Here is a 23,943-nt window from a genome sequence, read left to right as displayed (position 1 = left end):
TTATTCTGTATCTCTACATTTTTTTCAAATTAAAAATTATAGTGCTGTTAATACAGTACATTATATTGCATGCCATCATTAATTTGGTATGCATATATCATTTTATTATTATATTTTTTGGCAGCTATAGTTATAATTGTGAAACACATATATACTTATAATTATGATTGTTTGCATATTTGTACTAAGCAGAATAATATCTCATACACAAATTCAGTAAGCTGGTTTTGCAAATTGGTTCACACTTTTTACTGCAAGAACATAAGTTATGTATTCTCTAAGTATATATATAATATATCTTACAACCAGTTATCAAACCTTAGAATTTATGATCTTGCGCATTAAAAAAAGCAATTTATTGGCCAGCCCCAGCCTTGTTTACCATCTACTTTTTTTGTCTCCAACCCTAAGAGTATGAATAATTATTAAACAAAAACTCTCTTTCACAAAAAACGAAAGAAATAACTTCAAACGATTTATTTATGCAAATAGCGAAGGTTACACTTAAACACAGAGACATTACATTCTTAAGCTTTTTCATTACACATTCGCCATGATTTACTTATTGTTACACACACACATAAGCGTATCTATAGATGCATTCCTGCATGTTGGTCATTATATTAGTTTTTTCCTTCTCCGTTGACCCCGTGGCCTCCTCCTCCTCCTCCTCCTCCGTTGTGTCCTCCTCCGTTGTATCCTCCGTGGCCTCCTCCTCCTCCTCTGTTGTATCCTCCTCCTCCGTTGTATCCTCCTCCTCCTCTGTTGTATCCTCCTCCTCCGTTGTATCCTCCTCCTCCTCTGTTGTATCCTCCTCCTCCTCCTCTGTTGTATCCTCCTCCTCCTCCTCTGTTGTATCCTCCTCCTCCTCCTCCTCTGTTGTATCCTCCTCCGCCTCCTCCTCTGTTGTATCCTCCTCCTCCTCCTCTGTTGTAGCCACCACCATAACCATCAGGGTGCACAGTTTCCTCACTCTCTGGGAATGTTTCAGCAAAAATGGTTAGCACGTGCAAATGTGCATTTTATGTTTAACTTCAAATATGCATTTTAATTCGGAAGTGCTCCTTCTTCAAATATGCATTTAAATTCGGACTATACGTTCTATATAAAATTTGTATAAAATATACCAGAAACCCACAAAATAATTAAGTGAAGTATGTTGTGATTCTAGTAAGCACAAATAATAAGATGAGACAGAGAGTTCTATTAGCCTCATAAACATAATATTTTTTTATTTTATTTTTTAGGTTATATAGCTTCCAAAGGAAGAAGTATAGACTGAAATGTGTTAAAAGAATTTACGTACCTGGCTGCGTTGCCGCAGACACTTCGGAGACAACGAGAATAATTGCAAAGAGACCAAACAGAATCAAAGCCTTGGAAGCCATTTTTTCTTTTCAACTTCTTATAACTCTCTTAGTATGTTAAACCAAGTGATGAGTAAAATGCTACGCTGCATGCCCTCTATTTATAGAAAAGGAGAAGGGGGGGAATGAGAAAAGTCAAATAAATGCTACAATAAAAACAAAGTGTTAAGGAGATAAGAATCAAAATATGTATACGTGTTTCATGTGTCGGGTCCCTTTATGGTCCGTTCTTGGAATAAATTTGGAACTCCGTAAACGGCTTACTCCACTAGTCTTTTAGATATTTCTACAAACTTGTTAAGTACAGCGCATTCGTTCGTACACATAACACATGTAGCCTTGCAGTTTTTTTAGAATTCCTTTATTAATGGATTATTTATTATCATGAGGGCAGAAAAGTCGTCCACAGTGTTGTCTCTATTGATACTTGTTAAATATATCCCTTCAAACCTTTGCCGACAGACAAATCTATTCAGTGAAAATGAGTAACTATAGTGAGTTAAGTAGACTATAGAGGAGCAATACGTAGTAACTACGAAGGACTTACTCTAAAAGTCTCAATAATTTTGCTTGGCTATATATTCATCATGACAAATAATGGAGACTTTATTGGGAAATTTGCTTGGCTATACCTATAGTTAATGCAGGCGCCTGATTGTTATCAAACTATCTATCCAACTAATCCGAGCGAGGTACCTAAACGTAAAGTAGGCTTCATACATCCGTAGAGGAGATGAGTCTTATCAAAGTTATTGAGTATAGACATGTAGTTGCCATCCTTGCTAGGTACAATTTATTTGGACGTCAATTTCTTAACTATTTTTTTTTAACACGGTATCTCACACAGCTATCGTAAATTCGTAATACTTTGTTCCATATTTTTTTATATTTCAAGTACTATTAGACTACTCCATTGGTTATATACACTGAATATCTTTAATAATCTTTTAATATAAATTTAAGACACTTTCGCAGAGTGAGAGAAGAGCATTTTGGAGAAGATACTAAAGACATTTCTTTAGAAATTTTCTATCTTACATATCATTTTTCTATTAGTGTCCGACATTTTAAAATTTTTAATCTAACTAAAAACACTGCACTTTTATCACCAATGGAGATGTTTTAACCATTTTTCTTAATTTTAAAAATAGATTGGAAGGTGGGGTCCTCCCATCTATACACATTTTCACTTATAACTGTAATAAACATAGAAAATCCTTAATTGCATCGCATCATTTTATTATTATTTTTTTATTTTTTTGTTCTAATATACTAAGTATGATTGGAAAAAGGCACCCAGAATTTGAAATTTGATTTTTAAAAAGTACCGCATTTACTCATATTTTAGTATTTTTTATTTTACTATTTTATTATATATGCATAAATCAATAAATATGTTATATATTAATTTTATAAAATAATTTTACCGTATAATTAATTTTGGTATTTACTGTTTTTTGTATCCTTTTAGTATGTCTATAACTTGTTACAAATGTTTGATCTGTTTTTATACTGTAATATACATATATTTTTCAGTAACTATTACACTTCAAGAACCTTAGATTTTTTCTGTTAAATATATTTATATGGTGCACAATCTTAATTTGAATGATGTTGAAATTTTTTAGCATAGAATTCATTTATTTTATTAGTTTTAACTATGATTGTATAACTTTTTATATCACAGTAATTAGTTAAAACAATTATTTTATAAATTTTTAGGACAATTCTGGTATAAAATTATTTTTCCAATTATGCTATGCCTCTTGTTCTTTAAATTTCGTAAAACTTTTCATCACTTTTAGTAGCTCCGAACTATCATTAATACATGTCCCACAAAACATAGCAGATTGCATAGAGAGATCTAGGGTCATCCAATGTACATTTTTAAAAGTTTGAGACTGGTAATATGGTAAGCTCATATCCATATGAATCATAAACAAGAGTTAGAAACCGGGCGAAAAGACTTTCGGCAACTTTTTAACCTGAGCAACGTGGTTTTAAATCATACGGTGTCATTTTTTTCCAAATAATCATAAAATGATTTGTACTTCACTCAAATATGTGCACTATTAGTTCAATGTTAACCACTAATTAAAACCACGTAACAACTCCTTGGCGCGTAGGGAGTTTCTTGTAGCATATGATGGATGTTTAGTATTCGATCAGCAATAGAGAAAATTTTGACTATCTTCTTCTTCATATCTTCGGCTCGATTGATTACATGGTACCAAATGCATTTTGCTCTGTTACATTGTTGAATTTCACTCATTATATATTCATTATTCACTGTTATCTTTTATATTTGATCAGTTTATTTTGTTGTGTAGGAGAAAGATCGAGTTTAGTTAATTCAACCTAAACCAGAAATACATATAAGAAAATGGAATAATTGGGGAGATCAGCCTAATCAGCTCATCATCATCCTACAAGAAGAAAAAGAAAGATAAATTTAAATCTAAAAAGGATAAACTTAAAATCCAAAAAAGGCAAAAAAAAAAAAAAAATCACTCAAGAAAATGAAGCAAGCCAAGTTAAGAACATACTACGACTTCACATAAATTAGAAAATCTTTGACAAAAAAATGATCCACAATTTCACAGGAAGAACACTAGGCTTGATTAATCTCAGAGAAAACTCGAATTTGTTCCTAAGCTAGTTAAAAAGTTTTTGTAATCATTAAGATTTGCTAAATAAATTAAGAAAGAGATTTTTCATTTCTTATTAGTTTCCGATTTACCATGCAGAATTTATGCGTACATTTATATATTTTTTTCCCGTCATTCCACTATTTGATGTTCGATTTTACGGTTATTTTGGCTGTTCTTCGTATTAAACTGTTTAAACTGTTATTTCAAGAACCACGATTTTACGGTTACGTTAAGTAAAACTTTCTAGTTGTTATGTCACTGTTAACGTAACAATCGCGCATTAAACTGTTATTTCAAGAACCACGATTTGAACTGTTCGGAAAATACTTTTTGAAATTCCCTTTCATTAACCCTTCTTTAATGCGCGATTGTTACGTTAACAGTGACATAACAACTAGAAAGTTTTACTTACCGTAAAATTTTTATTTGCCAAAAAGAAAAGAAGAAAAAAAATCACTATATGCCACCGTCCAAATTAACTCATTTAGAGGATATATGTAGTACAAAGAAACAGAAAAAGAGAGAGAAGAGAAGAAATGACAGTATTTGTTTCGCTAGTGAAGAAAGAGACAAATATGAGTGGCCCCGTATTACAAACATTATGTAGAAATTTCTCATATTTTATGTCAATAAAGGTGAAAGAAAGGTAAAGAAGATCTATAGGGGTTAAAAAATCTACTACAGAATTATAAATTTTCTTCTTCTGTTACCATATTTCAAAAGTGGTCATCTCAAAGATTCTTTTAGAAAAAAACTATACTTCTGTAGAAAACCGTTTAGATAACAGATTACATTATTTGTATTGTTGTGATAAAGGACAGATTTGTCAATGGTAGATAATGCATGAGGAGTCTCGGGTGTGTTCAGGTTGGGATGATGTGATTAGAAATGGAAATGTTCATTAACATTTAATTAATGCCTAATGGTGAGGTGCCTCATGGCTATGTGTGATTAATAGACTCATCTAAGATCTCCTGAAACGTAGACCATACAAGTGTTAGAATTAATCTCACGTCAATTGATTGTCAGTTTTCGAGCCAAAATTTTCAAAAACGATAGGTCAATAACTACGGCTGAACGATGCTGACTCGTAAGAGAAAGATAGCTATCATCTTTTTTCTCAAGTGATTGTAGTTTTATTTACTATCCAGAGTATGGACCTCAGTTTTAAAAATCGGGTAACTAGCCGATTAATCAGGCGCCTAATCCTTAAGTAGTGGTCAACCGACCGATTTAATGTAAAATCAATTAATAAAATCAGTTTACAATTTTTTTTAACGGGTATTTAATTGATTTAAATCGAATTAGACTTTACAGTCAATTAATTATTTTTTAAATGGGTTATTAATTAATTTAAATTATATTGGACGTTAAAGCCTATTAATTTTTGATTAAAAATTGATGGTTTAAGATCAGGGTCTTGGTTTTAATCCTCTTCTTTTTGACCAAAAAAAAATCGTCTTCTTCTCTCGACAGTTGAAATCGAACAACATTGAAAACTATAATCTAGTTTCTTGTGTAATCTCAATTATGTCCAGAAATTGTTCTTACTCAAACTTATACTTATTTGTCAAGCCACTCTCATCTTTCTGTTCATGAATCTACAACTAATTTTCTAAAATCTCTAAATTATTACAATTTTGTAGCCGATTAGGATGTCTTTGTCTATTCTCGCTGTTGCTTTGTCTAGCCGATTAGGATGTCTCTATGTATTGATTGGTTTCTTTTCTCTGGTCGACCGGTTTTGATGTTTCTCTCTATTATTCACTACAAGAAATATGTACATTGTTAGCATTAGAGAAATGCTATAATATGTAATTCATAGCTTTTTCACAAACGCTATGTCAGGCCATTGCTATTGTAGGTACAACACATATGATAGCACAGAATTCGTATGCTATGGTATAGTCTTATACCATAGCAGTAGAGAAATGCTCTGTTATCCCGCTTTTCTAATTTTTTAAAATAATGTTATAAGTCATTATACACGCTATGTTAGGTGATTCTACCATAGCGTTAGTTAAACGATTTAATTTAGTTTTTGTTAGCAATATGTTTATGCTATAATATATTATGTTATAGCGGCTTTTTTTTCCAATTATGTGATCACTCATTATGACTGCTACAATAGATGAATGATTCTAATATAACAGGATTTTAGATGCGATTATAAATGTTTTCAGGACACTGGTTTCTTATTATCTTGAAATTGACCCGAATCTTGTATTATTAAATCCCCTAATTCACCATTTGATAATGCACAATCCAACATAATACATAATACATAAGACAAGCCTGAAGACAAGTTTTAAATCCATAAGAAAGAAGAGAAGTCTGGAGACAAGTTTTAAACCCATAAGAAAGAAGACAAGTCTGAAGATAAAAAGCAAATCCATACGAAAGAATGTAAGTTTGAAGTAGGAGACAATAAACCTCATGGTTAATTTAAGACATAATCACCTTGTCCTCTGGCCATGCAATGATTGTGCGAAGGGCATCTTTTCTTCTGATGGCCTCCAAACTGCTGCATCGCTTACCTTGACAATATCTACCCACACTTTAACTGCATTAGAACCCAAACAAACAAAGTGACCCTTTTGGTCTGGATCGTTTGTTGTCCATCGTCCTTCAACAACAACTAGCTTCTGTCCGGTAATATCCATCAATCTGCACTTCTTATTTTCCTTTGAGACAACTTCATTGATACGCTGCAATGTTTACAATATAAACCAACCAACTATCATATGACTTGACAGAAACAACTTCATAACATATCCAAAATATTTACCTGAGATTCCTGGCAAAGAGACTGCGAATGCGGTAGAGTTTTCTTAATTGGAGAGCTTGGACCTATTGCATCCTCAATAGGTGATTTAGAACATGTTGCTGCAGATTTTGCCCCTGCTGCTGATGTAGAACCTGATGGTATATTAGTTGATGCAGAATTCTGTATAGGAGAACTTTGATCATTCTAACGAAAAACTTTATGGGCAGGCCATGCTACACAAGTCATCAAACAGTCCTCCAGGTATGCCGTGTCCATTTTAGGCCTCCATATAAACGTGTCAGGTTGACATACTGAATCCACGAATACTTTAATAGCTTTTGGCCCAATAGGAAGACCATTAACTAATGCAGATGGTTCTTCTGTGTGCCAACGACCCTCAGCAACAATCACTTCATCCGTAGACAAATCCAGTAGTTGATATTTGTTCAGGGAACTTCCATTTAGGCCCTGTTATACACATTCACAAAAACACAATTCTAATAAGAATATTTATCATGATACTGACAAATTTATAGTAAAAGACAATAAATTTTACCCTAGGTGCAATGTCTTCTATTTTGACCTCTTTATTCAAAAGAACACATTTTGCTACACGGCATGCAATCATCTGTCCAACAGCTTCCTCAATAGTAAACATTTTAGTTGCAGGTCTCCAGAGGAATACATCTGGTTTCGTAGCAGATTCAATCAACACTTTCAGATCCATAGGGCCTAGACGAGAGTCATTCACTATGTCATGAGGATCAGAAGAAAGAATACGCCCCTCCGCAATGTTTTCATTAGTATCAGACCAATCAACCAACACACACCTACGATGTGATTTTTTGTTTACACTCTACAAATTGTGAAGTAGAAAATAAACATAAGTTAGAAATTTAAATAAGAATAAAGAATAACTGATCATATTTAATAAGAATAAGGAATCACTTACTCTTGGAGCTGAGTTTTCACCAATTTCAGGCTCTAGTCCCTGTAATTTAAAATCATTTAAGAAGGCAATTTCAAATTCCATTTAATAACTTAACTGGTTAATGAATACTTTGAGAATTGTCAAAGTAACTAACCTGCTTATTTAAATCCATAATTTTATTTTGCAACTAATTGACCTACTTTACTAACTGAACTTGCTTCTCTTGCATGTCAGCCATACATTTGTTCTTAATTTGGTAACAAGCTAATTTGATCTTACTTATGCCTCTACCCATTGCCCTCAGCATACCAGGATTGCTAGGTCCCAAAAGCTGGGAGAGATGATCTACATCTGGATTTGTTGTACTTGTTGAACCATCAATTCCAACCAGCTCAGCTGCCTTTTTCTGAGTAAGACAAAATACAGTGTCAGACAATGCGAGGAAACAAAATCATTCAGCCACATATTTGGAACTTCCAATCTTTTCTGCGGCATTCGTATTAACTGGTGTACCATCATTTTTGCTTTGCCTGAGAAGCTAGTATATATAGATCCCTCAAAAGCTTACTTGAATTTGATTCAAGTTAACAAGTGTGAACTCATCTTCAATCTTAACTCTGTTACCTCTACTGCCCATTGACACCGGAATATAGGAACATAGAACACATTATAATCCACAAATATTATGTCAATTACTCTCCCATAGTAGGATGCCAGATCAACTACTTGGGAAGTATTTTAGCACTAGACCTACACATAGTCGTTGCCTCATAATAAAACCCATTATTCTGATTTTGTCTTTGAAGTGAGCTTGTGTGAAAACGTTGCCCATTCACTATATAACCAATGTCAGACCTTGCAGTACACCTTGGACCATATGCCAGCCATTTAGTTATATATTTATGATTATTTGAAGCCATATGTATCTACCAAATTAAGAAACAATAAGAGTCAGTCATATAGACAGCTAAACCACACTCATCAATACATAAGATTTTGGAAATTACTTGCATGTTCTTTTAACCAAGATGCAAAATACTTAGCATGCATAGTCCATAACATTGATGCATCATGTATGCATGCTAAGTATTTTGAACCACATTGATTTATATCTTGTAGATGTTGCAGGTGCACTTGCAAAACAGAAATGCAAAATGAAATAATCAGCTTGATATATGTACAATGCAAATGACAAAAACATATATCAAATAAACAGAATTTACTCTACATAAGGATCCAAGGCAGCCATATTTTGAATGACAGCAAGATGTGCTACGTTCTTCTCCATTTCAGTGAGATTAAGGGTCCGAATGGTGACATCGTAATTGACCGTGCGGGACAAGCGGTTTTACAGTGTGGTACGGTTCAACTGCGGTATTTGCAAGGAAAAAATATTTGCAGGACAACTGCAGTTTATGCATAATAAGCGGAACAAAATTATGTTTGATTGGTGAAAAAACTGTTTAAAGTGCAGATTTTATATTATTTTACTAATTTTATAGTATATATATATTAATAAATAAATATTATTATATATATTTGAAGCTTAAATATCTAAATAGTTCAAAAAGAAAAGTTCAAATTTTTAACATATAAAATTTCTCATATCGATTCAAGATTTCAATCATAAAACGTACAACACATTAAAAGATTGATTATCGAGTACTTTCATTTTCCCATAACATATTTGAAATATTGTCTCTTATTTGTGTCATATGTTCTCCATCTGCTATCTCTGCTGCATCCATATCATCTATATCATGCCCAAAATTTATGTTGTTTATATTTGTCTCACTCATTACGTCTGTGAAATCTGCATCAGAAAAATTTGAAATTCTGATGAAATTATGTAATCCTACTGTAGCCATAACCAGTTTTTTTTTTAACGTTATATCTTGGAAAATCAGAAAGAATCCTCCACTTTTTCTTCCAAACTCCAAAAGTTCTCTCGATAACAGACCGTAAAGATGCATGACATTAGTTGAACAATTCATGTTTATTCCTAGAAGGGGGACCAGAATAGAATTGAGACATATGATATCTCACCACACTATTTCGTGATGATCTATAAGGAGCGAGAAATCCTTGTTTATTTGGATATCCAGAACCAACGAGATAATATTTTTTTAATGGAGGCAAAGGAAATCCAAAATCACTTTGTTGGGCCATTTGGATAATAGTTTTATCGTGGCATGAACCTGCTGATCCATTCCAAATATATGTGAATAACATATTTAAATCACATATTTCCATGATGTTCAATGATGCATTATCGTGTCAATTCCAATACATTCCTTGCAACTTAGGCTTTACTTTGACGCACACATGAGTCCCATTCATAGCTCCAACGAATCCACTAAAATATGGCCAATATCTCCAGTCTACTTGAAGTATTTCATGAATGCGATAAAGCTCTTGTCTTGTTGGAGTTCTAATATAATCACATGCCAATAACTCTGTTGCCTTAAGAATTTCCCTCAATTGTCTTTGTACAGTCTCTTGATTTCGGCCAAATCTTAAAACTAACATCCCTTTGAACTTCATTGTGCCCACATATCCGTAGAAACATAGCCACACTCTCTTCAATCCCTATATTCAATGTTGGTTGTAGACCATATTTTGTTTGCAACATATTACACAATGCCGTGAAACATGGAAGTGATATTCATAGGTGAAGACAAGCAACATCATCTTGTTGTATTCGACGCCAAATATTCCTCCATCCCATACCTCCATTGGTTTGCGCTGGTGCCTTTTGAAAATATCGATCATAATAAGTCAAAGCTGGTTGAATTACTAATTCTTCAAATTGTTCATTTTCTGAATTCCACTGTTCAATTCTCTCTTTATAATTGAGATTGTTGAGGCCTTGTGATCGCAATTGACATATACGAAATGTCTAAAATTCATTACAAACTACATGTCATTAAACATATATTATTTTAAAAGAACAAATTACATTAAATTTAAAATAAAATTTTAACATAAATGATACTAAAAAAATAATTTGAGATAACGAAATTACGACAAATTAATCTCCATCTCCTACATCACTTTGATTACTTTCATTTGGTCCTTGAGAAGTTCCCCAATTATTGAAAAGACCTCCTGGTCTAGGTGTTTGTGGCATTTGTCCACTTTCAAAATAGTTTGTGAAACCGAGACCATATGATGATGTTTGTTGAATGATAGGTGAAGTTTCTTGTTGAGTATTCCTCATATTTTCATCTTGGTCACCAAGTGAAAATTCCTACTGAACATTTACCGGAGTCGTTCCTGATGATCCGCCTTGTTGAAATTTTTGTGATTGTTGCCATGGTTGAATGTTTGGCGGTGTGCCCCACTGTGGAGCATTTGGCATTGTGCCCCACTGTGGAGCATTTGGCGGTGTGCGTAACTGTGGAGCATTTTGCGGTGTTCCCCACTGTGGAGCATTTTGCGGTGTGCCCTACTATGAAACATTTGGTGGTGTTCCCCATTGTTGATAATTAGGTCCCCAAAAACCAGGTGAATTTTGCGCTCCTAAATTATTACCCACAAAAGATGTAATGTTGGATGATAAACCTCCTGAATGTAGACTCCCAAATGAATGTCCTACACCTAACTGTTTTGGTACATCTTGGTTGTTCCGCGAAACAATAGTCATCGCTTCAAACAATTGTAGCTTATCTTCGTCGGTGCTTAAGGCTATGTCAATGAAATATTTACGTCAAAGTACTAGCTCCTTAAGTTCATTAATGCAGGCCCAATATAATCTTAGTATGTTTGGGAAGGTCAAGATCAATAAATATAGCTTCTGCCTTTTTAAATTCTTGGTAATCATCTTGGTCAAAACCACCAAGACGAAGTTGTTGAAAGCTTTGTCGTTGGAATTCTCTATAGCCAGCAATGGTGTCTTGTATTGTTGTCTTAAAAGATTGTCACCTACGAGTTTCTCGTGAACCACTGTCTGTAGAAACTCGTGAGCTTCCTCCAGATCTTTGTGAATTACTCCCACGTCTAGTAGTTGACTGCAAAGGCTCCCTCGTTGTTGGCCTCTACGAGCAGAATTTTGGTTCGTGTCATCATCATCAATGGTAACATGATACACTTCTTCTTATTCGTCTTGAGTCACAGTAATTTGTGGTGGAATGTCACCACTATCGCTGTCTGAATCATCATGATCCTCTTCATCATTTGCATGCTCGTTCATCAACTGTTCTCTTCTTTCTCGAGCAGAGTGTTGAGATTTTGATTGAACATCATGTAACATGAAACATCGTTGCATCGCATCCCAAAATTGACGTGGTTTTCGGTTCAAGCTTTTTGTTACTTTGTATCCCTATAAATTTCAATTATTTAGATTCGTGATACCAAAATTTAAAACATATATTGATGATTAGAAGAATTATTTATACTTACAAACCCTTGATCCTTCCACCATGAGTCAGATGTATATATCATGGATGTATCATGATCAACCGTGATTCCGGTTTTATGTGTAAGAACCTTCCACTTCTTGTAACGTTTTTTGAATTCATCAAGTTTGTTTTTGAAGAATCCATAAATTATATTCATGTTGAATGCTTGGTTAAATTTTTCTACCATATACTCTCTACCGATAGCAGTAGGACTCTTAAGAGTATAATTATTTATTAGAATTGCTTCGTCGAACAATTGAATTAATGTTTTTTCCTGAATGTACGACCATTTATACTTTTCTTTGCTCTACAAATTCCGCAAATACAATGTCACATATTATATCAAATATAATTATTATTTTAAATTTTTAAAGAAACAAGCTAAAGAAAATTTACCCATACTGTTGTTTCCGTTGGAGGAGTTGAATTTTCGGTTGGCTGATTTGAACTTGTTTGTCTGGAAGGATTTGCGTTTCTTCGACGCTTAGACGATATATATACATATAATGAAAGTCATCGGTTACTATAAATTTAATAAGGTATTGATAATTTTATTGTTAATAAGAATTCTTTAAAACATATAAATATACATATATATATATATATATATATTAGTTAGGGAAATAAAATAAAGATGATATGAAACATAATGAAAATGTTCAATTGTTATATAATTAACTAACATGTATAATGTAATGAATATATGGAGACTCCATGATATATGAGTGTTTTAATAACCACTATGATATTTAAGTAGCATAGACAATAGTATTATTTACTGAACAATAAGATTATTAGTTTTATTATTTTTCAACTTAAAACATATATTACAACCTTATTTATTAACATGGATACTGCACTTTAAATCGGTTTTTATAGATTTAAAATCTAACAAAGCATTTAAAAGTGTATTTTTCATTAATTCATTTTGAAAATATATTAAACAAAATCTATATAGAATTGAGTTTAGGAAATATATAATAAAGATTTGGAGATCTTATCTGTATGGTGCGAAGGTACAGGTGTTTACAGATCATAAAAACATGAAGTATATATTCACTCATCCTGAGCTGAATTTGAGGCAGAGGCGATGGATGGAGCTAGTGACGGATTATGATCTGGATATAGCCTACCACCCTGGTAAGGCTAACCTTGTTGCTGACGCTCTGAGTCGAAAGTGGGCAGCAGCAAGGTATAGAGACTTTGGTAGGAGAGATTAGTGCATTGAGGTTGTGTGCTATTTCTCGGGAACCATCGGTTTTGGAGGTGGCTGATAGAGTAAATCTTCTGAGCAGGGTACAGTTGGCTCAGGAGAAGGATGTGGTCCTGGTGAATGTCTCTAGAGTTGTTGGTTCGGAGTATGAGGTCTCTGTCAATGGTACCATACTTGTGAATGGTCGGATTTGTGTGCGCAAGGATGAAGAGTTGAGGCAGGAGATCCTGAGGGAGGCTCATGCGAACATATTCTTTATTCATCCATGAGTGACTAAGACCACCTCCAATGGGGTGTTTATGAGGTGGTCTATGTTTAAAGTGTCCACATAAATAATCAACAAATCAATAAAAGCATAAACCCGGTTCCAACTTTGGATGTCTTAGAATTCGTTAGACACACTTACGTGTCAAATGGATGTTGGTTATAAAAAAATGTATTAGTAGGGGGAAAAAGTTTGGTTCGCGTCTTTTTGTTCCATCGACTCTCTGTCTCTTTGTCGTCGGACGACGACGATTATTTGTCACTAATGAATATCGACGATGATATATGAATTGATTGTGACCTCCGGTTCACCATTTGTCGTGATCATCACCTCCGGTTCACGATCGTGGGTTTGCAAACCGGGTCAAAAATCTGGGTTCTGCAGGCGACGATTGCTTTTACCAAATAGGCGTTTTCCTTCATCATTCTTTTTCTCATGGTACGAATATCTATCTGATGCTATGAATGCTTGTTGATAGCACATGATAATAGTTCGATTTCCTCAACTGCTATTAAAGATTGTTTATAATATTGGTTATTATACTATAGCGTTTACTAAACGCTAAGATAGAAAATCTCTAGGTGGGAATCTAAAATTGTTTTATCCGCCAATACTTAGCCAAAATAATTCACTTTGTACCGCCAAAACACTTAAAACCTAGAAGAAAAAAAATCACTTATTAGTTATTACCAATTAAAACCTAATTTCTCTCATTTGTTTTCTATCGTTCTTCAGTTCTTCTCCTCTCCTCCAATACCTCTTCGCTATCTTCAGATTCAGATTTTTTTTTTCCTCTTCAAAATCTTCGCGATGATTACACTAAACCCTAGATTTGATTTACAATATTGTCGCTTTTTGCCCTTTTGTGTTACCCTCGAGGCACCGACAACAAGACGAGACCAGCCACAGATCTGCACTTGAGGTAGTTGGTAGAGATTACTAAGATCTCTACAATTGTCCCAGATATGGCGTCACATCTTTCAGCTTTGTTGAATATTTTTTTTTAATTTTTGGTGGATTCAGATTTGTGGGTCTCTTAACATGTTGGTGTTCTTCTCTCTCGTTAAGTCTTTGTCTTAAATTGTTGCCTTCTAGGTCGCTTTAATTGTGTGTGAAAGGTGAAAGCTTTTAGCTTTGTTTCTATCTCTTTGAGAACAATGGTGTTTGGCTAATTCTGACACTATCACCGTATTGGTGTTCCAGCGACGGTGGCTAATTGAGACTTTACTGTCATAAACCCTAACTATAAAATCGATTTGTGATATCTTAGTCTCTCTCTCTTGCCAAACTTTGTGTGCAGGCAGAACTACAAGACCAAGAGCCTTTTTAGAGATAAAGATCTAAAATTTGGATTTTTGGTTGATTTAATTAGTTTGGAGATATAAGAGAATCAGCTTTTTTGGATACGGTGCTCTTCTTCTTTCATCTCCTCCTCTATGCCTGTTTTTTTATTTACTCTGCTGTTTGCGTTTACTCCCTGATGATAGTGAATTCAGAATTATTGGGAAAAAAGATTGAGTTTCTTTATGTGATTTGATTTCAATATTCCTGGATTAGGTTTTGAGCAATCAGTAAGTGTTTTAGAATTACTGTAACAATCTTAGAGGATTATATATATTCCTCAAGTTTGATTTTGTTTTTACAATTAAGTTAGTTTACTTTTTGTTGAAGAGTGTCAAATGTGATAAGAGTGGTTTCTGTAAGCTTTTGAAGTATTATGATGATTGAATTGTTACAAATAATTATCTCACGAGATAGAGATATGTTGGATTTGGGGTGTTCAGGTTCAGGATTGTTCAAGAAGAAAGGCTTTAAAGGATCATTTGCAGATGCAGGGCAGTCTGCAAAGGTACACACTCACTCTCATCTTTACGCTTTTTGCTTATATGGCTCTTCCACGAAACTGAGCATTGATTGCTTTCTTTTTGTTCAAGACTTTTGCTGTTTTATCTGGAGTCCATAGTTTTGTTCTTGTTTTGCAGCCATTAATGTTGGAGTTGATGGATGTTGCACTGGTCTTACTCTTAGTTTCCCCGGTAACCCAAAATCCATCATTCTCATCGTATTTTCTAATATAGCATTGGGTCTCTTAAATAGACTGATCCTGCAAGCATTTCAGCATCATATAAGTACTTTTAGTCCTGACATAGAAGAGAGCTAACCAGTACTTTTATGGTCTGTGTTGCAGGTGCTCCAAAAACTCTTCTACAGAGTTGTCTCACTTTTGGGGCATTCTCTTTTATCCTCGAGGGACTCAACAAAAGACAAACAGCTCTGGTGAAAGTTAAAACATTTTTATCTATCACTAGTGTTACTGCTTTGGAAATGCTGAACTTTGTTTCGTTTCTTCTTGTGTGCACCAAGTTCTGGAGATAGGGAAGCTTCTCTTTTCTTGTAAACACAAGACATGTTAGTTTATTTTAATTAAGATTGTTATGTAAGACTTTATGTTATGTAAGACTTCTTTTGGTTAACATAATAATAATTTTATGTATGTTGGTGAGTTTATAAAAAAAAAAGTATATATATATCCAATTAAATAAATTCTGCAGAATAGGATTCAAATATACAAATTATAAAATTTATATAGCAAAAAAAATAACACTAATTTGGTGTTACCATAAAATGTATTATAGCATTCGATTAGTGCTATAATAGGAAAATGCTATCGTATGTAGATATTTATTATAGCATGTCAAAAACGCTATTGTATCTGGGGGGTCTACCATGGCTGCCGATGTCACAACATTTACGATAACGCTATGTAATATCTATGATAGCAGTTTTCTCGCGCTAACAATATAAATATTTGTTGTAGTGTATAGAAATTAGGTTGTGTGATTTAGATAAATTAGGGGTATTTGATTTTAGATAAATTAGGAATATTTGTTGTTAGTTAACTTGTGTATTATTGTTGCGGAAAGAATTGAACTAGTTATCTTTGCTGCTATACAATCGTATAGGGTTGCATTTGCTGTGAAAAATCATTCATTGTGATAATGTTTTGGTTCATTGGTAGTATGTACCTACTCTCTGTCATTTCTTTTTAATCCAAGTGCTATACCTCCTCTGGATCAAATTGATTCTTTAATCTTAGTCTAAGTAATATTAGTTTCATCCCTGCAGTGGAATGTTTTGTTTTCTCAAGTTTCGCTTGGTACGCAGTCATATGACGAAGATAAAGAAGCATTAGCTATTGGCACAGCCAGTTCTTTTCTGTATGCATCATTCAACACTCTCCCTCTTGAGCGGATCATGACAATTTTGGCCTACAGATATATTAGTGTTGTGAGGAGTTCTATGAACGAGAGAAGCCTTTATGGCTACAAGATATCAGGTTGCTGATCTATATTCTTAAGCAGGTAAGTATTTTGATTCAACATCTTTGTAGCTTAGACGTGAAGAGTTTTGGATATATGATTGATGACTCATACGTAATCATTGACAAGATTAGGTGGGGCTTAGACTGCTACAGAGATATAATAAGCTAGATTGTTTTTGTATTTTCATATGGATGCTTTGCTAAAGTGGTTGTTCAACTTGCTACTAATGTTTTACACAACATTTCTTATTGGACTCACCAAACGAATAGTATCTTTGTGTCATGTTTATAGCTGAAGTTCTGTGATAAGCATCTTTGCATTGTATGTTATGCATTCTCACTTTTATGTTTACACAAGTTTTTCAAAATTTGAATTTTGGATCCTCCTATTTTAGACCATTCCATTAGACTATGTCAAAACTAATCAGTGTCTAACTTTTAACTTTTCATTTTTTTCATTTAGAAATATTGTTGGATCCCAAAAAACGGATCCAACCGTTGGTGATGCTCTAAGATGTACTGTGACCTGAAGAGATATTATCACTAGGTCGGGATGAAGAAGGATGTAGCTAGTTAGGTCGCAAAGTGCGATGTTTGCCAGCTAGTGAAGTGTGAGCATCGGGTTCTGGGCAGGTTGCTAAAGACACTTCCCATTCCAGAGTGAAAGTAGGACATGATCACGATGGACTTCGTGGTAGGGTTGCCGGTGTCTCGGACTTTTGATGTTATTTGGGTCATTTTGGACCGGTTGACTAAGTCAACACATTTTCTGGTCATTAAGAAGACTGAGGGAGAAGCGATTTTGGCTAAGAAATATGTATAGGAGATAGTCATGTTGCATGGGGTGCCAGCGAGTATTGTGTCTGATAGGGATTCCAAGTTCTCTTTGGTGTTTTGGTGGGCTATTCTGGCAGAGATGGGCACTAAGGTTCATATGAGTACATCTTATCATCCCCAGAGAGATGGTCAGTAAGAGAGGACTATCCAGACGCTGGAGGATTTGCTGAGGATGTGTGTGTTGGATTGGGGTGGCCATTGGGCAGATCACCTGAGCTTGGTAGAGTTTGCTTAAAATAACAACTACCAAACGAGTATTAGGATGACTCATTATGAGGCATTGTATGGGAGGCCATGTATTACATCGATATGCTGGACTCAGGTGGGGGCGAGGAGCTTGTGCGGGGTAAGTTTTGTTTAGGAGACCTCGGAGAAGATTCGGTATCTAATGTTGAACATGAAGGAAACTCAGGATCAACAGAGGAGTTATGTCGATAAGAAGAGGAGAGGTCTTGAGTTTCAGGTGTGACACAGAGTGTACCTCAAGATGGCCATGTTACGGGGTTCAAACAGGTCATTGACACAGACTAAATTGGGTTCGAGGTATATAGGTCCGATCTAAGTGATTGAGCGGGTGGGGCCGGTAGCATATAGGCTGGGTTGTTTGAGATTATGTGTGTGTTCCACAAGGTTTTTCATGTGTCTATGTTGCAGAAGTGTCTCCGCGAGGATGATTAGTTGGTGGCTAAGATTTCTGACGATCTCCAGCCTAATATGACCTTGGAAGCCAGACTAGTGAGGCTTCTCGAGAGGAGAATCAAGGAACTTCCGAAGAAGAAGATTCCTTTGATAAGAGTCCTTTGGGACTGTGATGGTGTTGAGGAGCAGACTTGGGAGCCAGAGGTGAGGATGAAGGCAAGGTTCAAGAAGTGGTTTGAGAAGCAGGTCGCGACTTGAGCTTATCTAGCCTGGTCCCAGCTGTAGTTCGTGGATGGAGCGGGAATAGAGTATTCCAACCCATCTCTATTGTTACTTGGTCGCTTATGGGTGGTTGGTTGTGCGACAAAGTAACGAGATGAGGTGGTTTTCGGGAACTGAAATTTTGCGAGGCAGTTGTTAAAGGGAAAAGTTTCCTGAAATAAAATTTTATGAAAGAGAAAAGTTTCCAAAATGGAAAGTTCTAAAAATGAAAAGTTTTATGGGAATTAGAATTTGTCTAATTTTAGTGGTTGTGAGCCTTGGAGGGGTTTGTGTGGCCTTCATGGCGGACTGTTGAGTCATTGTGTGCCCATGTGGGGCGGTCTTTTGAGACATTGTGTGGCCTTTGTAGCGGGCTATTTAGCTAATGTTGCCTGTTTAGACGGTCCTTCGGGATCTGTGGTCTTTGTGACGGTCCTTTGGGACATGTGGCATGTTTAGGCAATCCTTCGGGATGTGTTTTCTTCGTGACAGTCCTTTGGAATGAGTGGTCTTCTTGACGGTCTTTCGGGACGAGTGGTCTTCGTGACGGTCCCTCGGGACAAGTGGTCTTTGTGACGGTCCTATTTAGAATATATATTGTTTAGCCTTGGTGGCGGTCCTGTTTAGGACATTTGTTTCGCCTTTGCGGCTTGAGAGTACGGTTGGTATATCGACTTCGGATGACGATTCGGGGACGCGTTGTAGGGTGGCAACCCAAGAGACAAATATTGGACTTCTCTATATATTATGGCATGCGGGCTGAAGACTTTGTTGGGGTAGAAACTGGATCTGAGTTTGTGTGAGATTGTGAAGATGGAACGGGATCTTGTGAAGGTAGAAGTGTAATACGATTTCCTGCATAGTTGAACCTGTAGGTGTTAACAAAACCATCTTGAATTGTTTGCCTGTTGTATTGCCATGGACGTCTTAACAAAATATGACATAGCATCAATTTCAGAATATACCTGAATCCTTGTAACTTGTGCCAATGGAGAAAAGAACACGACAACACTTGGAAATTCGCAAATCAGTTTGTGCATTGGGCCAAGCAAGTCGATATGGCATAGGATGTCGTTCAATGAAAAGAGCAAGTTTCAAAATCCTCTTCTGAAACAATTTTTGTACAGCTACCTGCGTCAATGATGAAATGACAGACTTTCCCTCGGATTGTACAGTTAGAGTGAAAAATGTTTGTTCTCAACCAAGATTCGTCGATGGCTTGCGGGGTAAAAAAATTTCTTCATTACCTGTATACCCTGCAACTTATATATTGGCTTCCTCTTGTGGGTGATCAAGAACCTCCTCATCACAGGACACGGTTAGGACAAGAGGCTTGGTGATGCCATGTTTCCTCGCAGTTCAAACACTTAAATGTCAAAGATCGTATAGGTTTCATTGTCGAGGTTGTGTTAATGACATCTTGAGAAGGAGACAATGCAGGCTGCTCTATTTTAATGGCGTTGTAGTGACCCTCACTAGGGGTAAAAATCCCAAAATAAAAGTTCGAAGGAATGACTCAGAAAGAACTTAGAAAGGAAGAGGAGAGAAAAGGAAGGAGATTGACCGAGAGAGGTCCGGAGAAAATCGACGAACCGGAGAATGGTTGAGTCAAGCCAAAATGAGCCAAGGTGCGATCAAGACTCTATGTCCCGATCGGAACAACCGAGACCTACCCAGAATCACGTGCACGGGTCAGTAACGGTACAGACCAAGTAGACGCGGGAAGGATGAACGTGGGCGGAGTGGAGAAGTTCCAGATGATGGCCGAGGAAGGACCGAGAAGTCTTGGAAGAAGGACGAGAATGACGGAGTGTGGACCGGACAGAGAAGTCACGGACGAGGAAGTTGCGGATGGACGGTAAAGTGTCGGACTCATCGGACACGGAACGTGCCGCGTACTACCTACCGTACCGCGGTACCATCGACCGACCAGACAAAGTTCTAGATTTTAAGGAACTTTTGTCTCCTTTGTTTTGGCCAATAGAAATGCATGCAAAATAGTGGGGGACAAGAATATTATTCTTTTGGAGGAAGGTCAATCATGTTTCATGCAAGGGAGAGTGGAAGACATAATCATTTGTCTTTCTAAAAAGTGGCCAATAAGGATTCATGCACAAGTTGGTGGGAGACAAAGAAAATTCCATTGGAAAAGTGTGATTCATGCAAATTTTGTGGCTCACAAATGACCCAAGTGTGCGCCCAAAGGAGTGGAGAAGAGAAGAGAAGTGCTCGCCATGCATTGGCTGAATGTGCCGCACAAAGCTTACACCATTCCACTATATATAGACCCCCTTGGTGCCCATTTCGTGGTTCATCATCTCTTAGAGAAAAGAGAGAAGTTAAAGAGAGAGATCTAGAGAGAGTTAAGGAGAGAGTGTTCTTCCTTAGCAGCTTTTCTCTTCCGCAAGTAGCTAGTCGCGTCTGCTTAGGCCGTTCCGCGTTGCTAGCTAGGACTAGAAGCCTGTTCGATTCGTTTCTTCCAGCCAAGTCCAGGTGAGTTTCAATGCATGTGATATGGCACATGATAGGTGGGATTTCTAATTGTTATTTCTTAGGATTTACGGGTTAAATCTAGGCATTTTCGTTGGGTTATTAGGTAGATTCGTTTCTTTTCTTCTAGATTGATTTCTAGGGAGTTAAGTCTCGTTTCTTGCTTCCTTGCATGTTGGTGTGAGGTTGTGTTTAGCTCTTAGTCTCTAGAATTTTTATTCTAGTTTCTGAAGTTGCTTGATTATTTGTTGCATGATTGCTTGTAGGCTTTGCATGCTAGGTTTCGCTCTTAGTCTCTAGAATTTTTATTCTAGTTTCTTAAGTTGCTTGTTTGGGTTGCATGACTGCTGTGTGCTTTACATGTTTGTGTTAGTTGGTTGCATGTTTAGCGCTTAGTCTCTAGATGACCTTTAGTTTCTTAGGCTTGCATGTAGTGTAGCATAGTGGCATTTTACTTGATTTTCTTGCTTGAATTTCTTGTTCAGTTGCACTTGCTAGGAGGTTAGTCTCAGACTAGATCGTGCGCGAGGTGAAATGCCCATTCACAGGTTCTAGTGCCGGAGAGCCTAAAAGTTGGTAAGGATACTTGTAAATTTATGAGCTTAAAAACCACAAAAACTCAAGGTATCAATTGTTATAGGTCTTAATGCGTGTAGTCGCGAGAAATTCCGGCTAGCGTAGTAAGACTTGGTATGGCTGTCCTCATAATCCATGCCACATACAGCCGCGTGCATGTAACCCATGTCGTGAGTTGTAGGGTTGGTGACGAAGAGCTCGAAGGATACTGGACTCGCTACCCTGGCCGATACTGTCTACACGACGGTGTAGCTTGAGTGATGTTCCAGTTACGTGCCTTTGTGGCTGCAGCGCGGGTGTTCACAAGGGTATTGAGGAGAGGAAGCATATCGGGCCCATAACTAAAACTTGTTTAATAATTTAATTTAATTTAATTTCTTTTATTCAAGTTTATTGTTGTTGTTGTTGCTTGCTTGTGTAATTGCTTTATTGCTTTTATTGCTTGCTTGCTTGATTGCTTGCTAGATTAGTTTGCGTAAGCTCACTATCTTCCGCATTGCTTTCTCTGATTGGGTGTTGCATTGTTTGCTTGCTTGCATGTTGATAGCTTCGTCTTGCATGTTGATAGCTTAGCATTGCATGTTGTTTGCTTAGTCTTGCATGATGTTAGCTTAGGCTTTCATGTAATTCTTTAGATTGCTTGTTGCATGTTGCTTGCTGGGGTTGGGGTTGGGTTTGGTTTCTTGTTAGGTTTCCGAACTCACTGAGTGTTTTAGCACTCAAGACTCCATAATTTGTTTTGCAGGTAACCTTAGTGGGGAAAAAGCCTTAGAGGGAGCGCAGGACGTTAGGCCAGCTGGTGTAGAATTGCATTGCCTTTGCAAATTGTTTTCCTTGTAAAATTTAAGTTATCGTGTTTTGGCCTTAGGCTTGGCGCCATTTTTGTTTGAATGTTTTGTGAACTTGTTTTATAAAGTAAATAAAGTATGAAAGTTATTTTCATTAAAGTTGTGTGGTTCTAGCCTTGTCCGGGCCAACACAACGCACCAGGCCGCGAGGGTTGCAAAGCCTAAGTAGTCGAAAACTTGACTCCTAACGTTGATTTTATCCTCCCAGAACATCACCTAATGCTTGTTGCTGGTTTCCATGTTGCTGGTTTCCCCCGGCGAACGGATTATCATCACCCCCTTCAGAATCTGCATCAAAAACCGGATCATTCTGATTAGGTTGTATCGGTTGTGCTTGAGCCTGAGCTTGAAGCACAGCTCTCTCAGTGTTAGCAATAGAATCTTGCATAATTTTCCTTAGATCCAGAGAAAACTCGGTGAAAACCTCATGGAAAGCAGAGGTCTGCTCGTCACGGTTTTGTTGTTGAATCTTTTTTGGAAGCATGGTGAAAGAACGTTGTTGAGTCTGATACCAACTAATGTAGCAGCTAGAAGCGTAAAAGACAAAAAACTTAGGATCTGCAGAACCTTGAGTAGCTTGTCGATAATTCTTGTTTGAACAGAGAATTCAAACAAGAGTTTGATAAAGTAATTCTCTTTTATTAATCAAAAAACCAAAGAACAATAAAGCTCCAAATCCCCTTCTTATACTACTTGTGCAATAAACTAAAAAACCCTAAGCTAATGTTGGTAAACTAACGACCACAAAAGGAAATGATTCAACAACCAAAAGCCGACATAGAAACCAAAATTAAAATCTCGCTGCACCCCATGAAAGTGTGTAGTGACGCTGCATCAATTTCTCTCTAAAGCATCAATTGCTTTTGTTCCCTAAGTAGCCACTAACTCTTTCTTAGTTGCCTCTGCAAATGTTTGTGGCTCAGAAGTAGAATTAATAAACGAAATTTCCTGTCACAACACGAGAATTGAGCCAAAAAAGACATATAATTTGCAACTAGATAGCAGGAGTAGTAAAATCATTTGATGCTATGTCTTGGTCTAGCTTTGATGCTAGTTATTGTTGTGACACTGCTCTCGGCATATAGCATTAAGTATTATTTTTTTTCGGTTACAACAAATGTGGTTTCGGTTACACTGATGATGCTTTTTAGTGAATGTTCAGTTCCTTTTGTATGGTACCAAAACCACTAAGTTATTGCTTGTCTACCACAATATGACACAAATACATATTCAGATTATCTATTTTCTTTTCAATATTGAGTTTTCCATCTCTCTGTTTGCATTTAAATGTATCCGATTCGGAATTTATCTTTGTATATAAATATATTATTAATAAAAAAAAAACATTTTGTTTACAATGTTGACTATAACTAGGT

The 23,943-nt window shown here is 36.1% G+C and overlaps 1 protein-coding gene, 1 long non-coding RNA gene and 3 pseudogenes across 2 annotated transcripts; 1 reads left to right on the top strand and 4 right to left on the bottom strand.

Annotated features, from left to right (window-relative positions):
* Nucleotides 1-462: 462 nt before the first annotated feature.
* Nucleotides 463-1,521, bottom strand: LOC104766549 (uncharacterized). The gene is made up of 2 exons (XM_087502960.1): nucleotides 1,307-1,521; nucleotides 463-976 (listed from the first exon to the last, which is right to left on the bottom strand). Exons 1-2 carry the CDS (start codon nucleotides 1,386-1,388, stop codon nucleotides 624-626), a joined length of 435 nt encoding a protein of 144 aa, XP_087359086.1. The 5' UTR covers nucleotides 1,389-1,521; the 3' UTR covers nucleotides 463-623.
* Nucleotides 1,522-6,463: 4,942 nt separating this feature from the next.
* LOC147920628 (uncharacterized) lies at nucleotides 6,464-8,011 on the bottom strand (annotated as a pseudogene).
* A 1,360-nt stretch (nucleotides 8,012-9,371) lies between these two features.
* LOC147920627 (uncharacterized) lies at nucleotides 9,372-10,604 on the bottom strand (annotated as a pseudogene).
* Nucleotides 10,605-11,167: 563 nt separating this feature from the next.
* LOC104767906 (uncharacterized) lies at nucleotides 11,168-12,832 on the bottom strand (annotated as a pseudogene).
* Nucleotides 12,833-14,280: 1,448 nt separating this feature from the next.
* LOC147920626 (uncharacterized) lies at nucleotides 14,281-16,000 on the top strand. The gene is made up of 4 exons (XR_015590397.1): nucleotides 14,281-15,002; nucleotides 15,379-15,443; nucleotides 15,529-15,630; nucleotides 15,783-16,000. It is a non-coding gene; the product is annotated as an uncharacterized LOC147920626 (long non-coding RNA).
* The last annotated feature ends 7,943 nt before the right edge of the window (nucleotides 16,001-23,943 follow it).

This window comes from Camelina sativa, chromosome 19 (genome assembly GCF_030686135.1).
Source record: "Camelina sativa cultivar CO46 ecotype springtype chromosome 19, ASM3068613v1".
NCBI lineage: Eukaryota > Viridiplantae > Streptophyta > Magnoliopsida > Brassicales > Brassicaceae > Camelina > Camelina sativa.
Note: the sequence above shows the minus strand (reverse complement) of the source record. Positions and strands in the feature narration are given on the sequence as shown.